At 35.9% G+C, this 7,500-nt stretch overlaps 1 protein-coding gene across 2 annotated transcripts in view; it reads left to right on the plus strand.

Moving 5' to 3' along the window:
- Positions 1-7,500, plus strand: part of LOC135207970 (UDP-glucuronosyltransferase 1A7-like) — a 14,478-nt gene that overhangs the window by 3,566 nt on the left and 3,412 nt on the right. For both annotated transcript variants that reach the window (XM_064240001.1, XM_064239999.1), the window contains exons 2-6: positions 1-35; positions 964-1,367; positions 1,944-2,151; positions 2,966-3,203; positions 4,176-4,313. The exon at positions 1-35 is cut by the window's left edge and continues 376 nt beyond it. In XM_064240001.1, the coding sequence (XP_064096071.1) occupies positions 1-35; positions 964-1,367; positions 1,944-2,151; positions 2,966-3,203; positions 4,176-4,313 (1,023 nt within the window). The remainder of the gene's footprint in view (positions 36-963; positions 1,368-1,943; positions 2,152-2,965; positions 3,204-4,175; positions 4,314-7,500) is intronic.

Here is a 7,500-nt window from a genome sequence, read left to right on the forward strand (position 1 = left end):
GTCCCAGAGAGGAACCGTTTCCAAAGGGAATGAAGGTAATTTCCAAGGTCTCTGTTGTATCGAAATACACTTGTTAGGATCATCCCCGTGGGATTTTCACATTTGGGAAAGTTAAATCATGAACTTTCCTCTAACATATCTGAACATTTCGTTTTGCTTGTATTAATTTCTAAGGCTGAAAAATTATACTGTGATTCTATACCATAGGAGCTAGTTGAGTGATGGAAATGATCCTTAACGGTATTTTTAATACTAATGGTACTGTTCCAACGAAAACTACTTTAACATGAATTATTATTATTTCGTTTTGCCCTCAGCATTATCAGTTGTATTAAAGTTTCTTCTCAAATGTAAAGTACTTTAAAAGTTTCCCGTCAAAAGTATATATTTTTAAAGTTATCAGTAGTTTTCGAGGAAACCAGTTTCTTCTTGTTCCGCTGGAATGAGGGAGCAAAATAACAATCTTCTAGAGGGACCATGTTACACCAAATTTGCCAGATTTTTCTAACTTAGCGAAAATCAGCAATCAGCTATTTAATTCTTTAGGCAGCTGTTTCTTGCTTATACATCAACCTATGAAATTGTTTTCGCGGAGTGAGACATTTTCCGCTTTTTGTTCTTCAGTCACACAGGCAGAAGTTTAGGAGAGATAATGCCGTTCTTGCCAGCATGCGAATTATCTTATTTATATCTCCCAACATGATGCACAACTGCACCCACTTTTATTGTCCACAGTCTTGAAGTCTGAGTGCAACACTTCTTTCAGTACCAATGTAAAGCAATACGCGAGAATACACTGCGTTGATATACTGTACATAAAATTATATTTGATTTTGCTTTCTAAATTTCGTCGTAAGGAACCAGATATTGATACTGCAGTCTAAAGAATACTAGTTTGATTTTTTCGTGTTTATTTATAAATGTCTTTCTAATACCTCATTCTCCAGTGACATTCCTTTCCAGATTTACGAAATCCCACTCGACGAAGAGGACCCCTTGTACCCAAATGGCGCGGGCGTTGGTGTCACGCCCGGAGAAGAGGCGGGCGTTGAATGGATAAGTGGGCGCGTGATTTCCTCTAGGGTCTTGGCTTGTCAACATCTGTCAAAATCCCGTTGGGTAGACGACGTCGTAAGACGGTCTCGCCTCCTGGTCACGCCCCTCTTCCTCCACGACCTCTGCGCACTCACCCTCGCCCACCGGATGAGCGTGCCCGTCGTGGGCGTCCTTACGTCTCGTGTTGGTGCCTGGTGGGCGTGGGAGCAGCTCGGGATTTTACCTCTGCTTTCCACGACCTCTGTGCCGCCCACTACCATGGAGGATAGTAGTATCTGGAGCAGGACCATGAATATTGCCAGGCATTACGGGTGAGAATAGACATATTTTTGTCGTGACTTCTTAGGGTTTGCTTGTAAGACATGATTATGTTGCAATATGGAACTGACCTTGTCTACATCAAAAGATAATTCTCATTTAAATTTTCCTAGTTCTAGGCATTTGCAATTTTTTTTACGTGATTTTAGTATCCTCGGTGTTCTTAAAATATTTATCATTAGGGAAAAACTCTCTATCGCGAGAGTATATATAAGGTTCTAAAGGGTCCACAGTAATACAAAGGGTTAAGAGTCCGTGTATAATTTTTAAGACTATACAAAAAAGCTTTCGAACCCTTCCCTGGGTTCATCTTCAGTCCAAATGAACAATTAGTTACAACAGTTACAGAGGTATATTTAAAAACAAGAGACGTTGGAGATCGTTGACACCTCTGTAACTGTTGTAACTAATTGTTCATTTGGGCTGAGGATGAACCCAGGGAAGGGTTCGAAAACTTTTTGTAAAGTCATAAAAATTATACACGGACTTTTAACACTTTGTATTATTGTGGACCCTTTTGAACGTATTTATCATTGTTAAACTATTTGCTCTAAATGCATCATTCACAGGTATTTGTCCGCCATTCGCCATCAGTGGCAGGTGCCCACCATCACAGGTCTTGACCCATCCTGGTCACCGCCTCCTCTTCAGACTCTGTACTCCAGTCTCGCGCGAATTCTCGTCGCTTGGGATCCCCTGGTTCACTCTTACACTCCCCCAACGCCCTTGCTAGTTCCCATCGGCGGATTCTCTTTCGAAACAGGACATATGACAAAGGTACTTCTATTTCTAATTAATTCTAGCATAAGATATCGTTAGAATTTGTATAGTCTTTGCAGTTTTCCTCTTCTTGTGGGACAACCACCAAAAGCTACATTTCAAATTCAACCTTGTGCTGATACCGAAGTGAAACGTGGTGCTGATCTGAAATGGACATAGTGGGATGTATTTAACGTTATTGCCAAATTAATGTTTATTTTTCAAGATTGTCAGGTCATACTATATGTGATATCCGGAAATAGATAATTTTCCAACAATGTTGCTGGTAAGATATCACTGAGTGATGTGTTGAATATACATCCTGAACTGATATTTCCTTCTAAATGAGCTTAAAGTACAGATAATACTTGATAACAGAAGACAGAATCAGGAAATGCATGTTCAAGTTTATAAAAACCTAGATCCAGAAAATGATAACCTCGCCCTGTCAGTTGTAATTGTTAGCCTTTTACCGGTGTCTTTCTATTAAAAATAACATTCAGGTCGGGAAACACCTTCTGTTCCTGGCAGTATTTGATAGTACTCTTATTACATTAACTGTATTGTTCTTTTTTATATTTCCTCTAGAACTTCATCCTAAACGACTCCTCTTCTAATTTGGTCAACAGGCTGTTTTCTGTTCCTGTTGACGTGTCTGGTACAGGGTTTGGCACCATAAAATGTTAGCCATCACAGAGTTTGATACTATTAAGTATTCACAATCACAAAGTTTGGCACTATGAAATGTTAACAAGTATTTATAAGCATGATTTTTCCTGTGAAATCTGTTGAGAATACATGAGATCATACAAATTTTCATCATCTTTTCCAGGACGTTTTGGTTCCAGCACTGTTGAACAGGGCCGGTGTCATAACAGTGTGTCCAGGGGGTCGAGAGGCCTGGCTGGGACCACAGGCCCTTGCAGAATTACATGCAGCCCTGCAGCCAACTTCTTACACTGTTCTGTGGCGGTCCACTTTCCCTTACCTCAAGCCTAATGTCACTGTGGCCGTTAGTTCAAATGCCAACTTCGTTTTCAAGGAGGAATTACCCCTAAATGATGTACTTAGTAAGTGCAGTACACAGATTTGTTTTTTACTGTGGCTATAGTAAATTCACATCGCCCGTGCATCTGATGCCTAGGCCAGTCCCTTACGACGCTCCTGATTGGCTGTTGATAAGCCAATCACAGGGCTGGAACTCTCAGTCTCTCTCGAGAGTTCACATAAGCTGGATGTATATTCCACCTCTCCTGAGGGATACGTCTTCCCTCAGGAGAGGTGGGACATACTTCCTGCCTATGTGAACTCTCTCGAGAGAGACTGAGAGTTTCCAGGCTCCAGCCCTGTGACTTGATTATCAACAGCCAATCAGGAGCGTCGTAAGGGACTGGCCTAGGCATCAGATGCACGGGTGATGTGAATCTACTATAGTATTGTCTTACTGGCTTACCAAAGATAATTTTCTTTTCTCGTCTTTTAACCCATGATAGTAATGCAGAATATTTTTAACACACCTTTAACAGGACACATTTTGGCACTGGTTGTCCCAAAGCGTTTACTTATATAAAGAACCAGACACAAAAGTGTCCTTTTCAGAATTTCTTCAGTACCTTCTTGAGTGATTGGAATGCCGGCTTTTTGTGAGGAATCTTATTGTAGTAGAGTATATGACACATTCACCTGAGATCAATTTGATTTAATCCCTAGATATCTCATCAGTTTTTACAGCAGTTCTCTTCGTCTGATTAAAAGGCAGGGATAAAAAAAAAATATCCCGTCTATGATCTCAAATGTAGAAAAAAGGAAATTTTGGCAATATTGTTTCAGCAACAAGATGTACATGTAGGCATTATTTCCCCAAAAACAAAAGCATGTAGGTATTGATAATGCTATTTTTCATCGTCAAGTACCCAATACTTGCTTTATTCAGTTCATATTTTCTTCCTTAATAAATTAAGGGCAGATTCCTTTGATGGCTCAAACTAAGCGCCCTGTCCGTCGTATCTCACCCATCCAGTTTAATTTCCTTTATGTTTCAGGTCATCCAAGACATCGCCTCATGATCTCTACGTGTGGGGAGAGTGAGTTAATGGCTTCGGTATCTTTTGCAACCCCAATTTTGTGTCTTCCAGTCACTACCGACCAGACCTTGGCCGCCAGGCAGCTTGAATCGCTTGGTAAAGTTAAAATTCAGATATATATATATATATATATATATATATATATATATATATATATATATATATATATAATATATTCTAATAAAAGGAGCCCATAAAAAACACCAAAATGTAGAGAGAAAAAGTACTATATTTCAGAGACCTGCTTGTCCTCTCTCTTCAGGTAATATGAATGAGGAGGTTCTCATTCATATAACATGAAGAGAGAGCACAGCAGTCTCTGAAATATAGTACTTTTTCTCTCTACTTTTGGTGTTTTTATGGACTCCTTTTATTAGATATATATATATATATATATATATATATATATATACACATATATATATATATATGTATGTGTATATATATATTATATATATATATGTGTGTGTATATATATATATATATATATATATATATATATATAATATATATATAAGGGTCCAGGAATCCACCAAACATAGTGAAGAATATTTTATTAGGAACGTTTCATACTGCTTCAGAGTACATCTTCAGCCTGTAATTATAAATTGTGACAATTTAATTAATAGTAAAATAATACATTAAGACTAAAATATCAAGATAATAAGTTAATTAAAAACCTTAGAGAACATTTAAAACAAGCAATAGACTAAAACTTTAAGAAATATGTTAATTAAAATTTACAGAAACATTTAAAACAAATAATGAAAGGACAAGTACCCTAAGTAAAAGTAGAGAAGGGAATGATTTGAAAACACAGTTCGGCCCAGATCTCAGTTATGCTAAATACAACGTGGCAGCAGCCACGTTTGCATTTAGAGAAGGAATCAGTCGTTTGATGTATAATGACTCAAGTGTCGTTAAGTAATTGTTGGGAGTGCTGTCAATGATTGAGAAATGTGTTTTATCAATATTAATTTTACATATTTTGGCGTGGTTACGGATATTGGATAATTCTGGATTTGTTATTCGTTGTCCTGTTCTGTAGCTAACACCTAAGTGACTGGAATATCTCACTTTTAGTAACCGTTTGGTCGATCCGACGTAAATACCAGGACAACCCGGACAATTAAATTTATAAATGACGTCGGATCTCATGAACGGTGGTAGTTTTTCTTTGTGTGTAAAAAATGTGCCAATTTTTTAATGGGTTGACAGGAATCAAGTTTAATTTAAAACAACCTATTTCACTTTCAATGATTTTCCTTATTCGCTCGCCTAATTTGTTTTTATATGTAAAAGGAATGGTACAGTACATAACTAGCTTCTTAACATCATAGGAAGGAACTTGCTCAGAAAAATTATTATTTAAAATTCTATTTACTACATTATAAAAAACATTTACTGGATAAGAATTGTTAATAAAATACCTCTTTAAAAATTCAATTTCTTCGTGAAATAAATTCCAATTTGAGGTATATTTCATAGCTCTAAAAACCAGGGTTGAGATGGCATTAATTTTAAAATTCAAAAAACAAAAACTATAAAAATTATTACCCAAACCCAGAAAATGTATGCATCCTAAAAATGGTAGTGTTGAGTCTATCATCTTCCTTAACAATCTTTAGATCTAAAAATGATAAGCAGTTATTATCCTCGGTTTCCATAGTAAAATTTATATTATGATGCTGGCTATTCACAAAATCCAAGAAGGCTTGACTTTGCCACTTATATTTAAATAATAAAAAAGTGTCATCAACATACCTTCGATAAAAGTGTGGCTTAAAATTAGAAGGGCATTCTGTTAAAAATTTTGATTCTAAAAAGTCCATAAAAATATCTGCAAAAATAGGGGCCAACAGGGACCCCATAGCCAAACCCTCGACCTGCGAGTACAATTTGGAATTAAAAGTAAAAACTGAATCTTGCACTGCAAGTTCTAAAAGTTGTTTGAATAAAATTCTACCAAATCCATGGAAGCATGTGGTATTTAAAAAAAACTTTATCTAAAGTAATCTCAATTGTTTCTTCCACTGGTATGTTTGTAAAAAGTGATTCAATGTCAAGACTTATCATGTAAAGATCGTTGTCATGTCACGTTGGACATGATAAGTGTTGTTTTATGTTGGTATTCTCTGTGTTCATTAGTGCCATTTCTATTATTTATATTCCTGTGTTTTGTAATATTGTCGTTAGTTATTACCAGTGGAGTTGGTATGGTTGCATATGATAAGTCTTGACATTGAATCACTTTGTACAAACATACCAGTGGAAGAAACAATTGAGATTATTTTAGATAAAGTTTTTTTAAATACCACATGCTTCCATGGATTTGGTAGAATTTTATTCAAACAACTTTTAGAACTTGCAGTGCAAGATTCAGTTTTTACTTTTAATTCCAAATTGTACTCGCAGGTCGAGGGTTTGGCTATGGGGTCCCCGTTGGCCCCTATTTTTGCAGATATTTTTATGGACTTTTTAGAATCAACATTTTTAACAGAATGCCCTTCTAATTTTAAGCCTCACTTTTATCGAAGGTATGTCGATGACACTTTTTTATTATTTAAATATAAGTGGCAAAGTCAAGCCTTCTTGGATTTTGTGAATAGCCAGCATCATAATATAAATTTTACTATGGAAACCGAGGATAATAACTGCTTATCATTTTTAGATCTAAAGATTGTTAAGGAAGATGATAGACTCAACACTACCATTTTTAGGAAGCATACATTTTCGGGTTTGGGTAATAATTTTTATAGTTTTTGTTTTTTGAATTTTAAAATTAATGCCATCTCAACCCTGGTTTTTAGAGCTATGAAATATACCTCAAATTGGAATTTATTTCACGAAGAAATTGAATTTTTAAAGAGGTATTTTATTAACAATTCTTATCCAGTAAATGTTTTTTATAATGTAGTAAATAGAATTTTAAATAATAATTTTTCTGAGCAAGTTCCTTCCTATGATGTTAAGAAGCTAGTTATGTACTGTACCATTCCTTTTACATATAAAAACAAATTAGGCGAGCGAATAAGGAAAATCATTGAAAGTGAAATAGGTTGTTTTAAATTAAACTTGATTCCTGTCAACCCATTAAAAAATTGGCACATTTTTTACACACAAAGAAAAACTACCACCGTTCATGAGATCCGACGTCATTTATAAATTTAATTGTCCGGGTTGTCCTGGTATTTACGTCGGATCGACCAAACGGTTACTAAAAGTGAGATATTCCAGTCACTTAGGTGTTAGCTACAGAACAGGACAACGAATAACAAATCCA

This window comes from Macrobrachium nipponense, chromosome 34, assembly GCF_015104395.2.
Source record: "Macrobrachium nipponense isolate FS-2020 chromosome 34, ASM1510439v2, whole genome shotgun sequence".
Classification (NCBI taxonomy): domain Eukaryota; kingdom Metazoa; phylum Arthropoda; class Malacostraca; order Decapoda; family Palaemonidae; genus Macrobrachium; species Macrobrachium nipponense.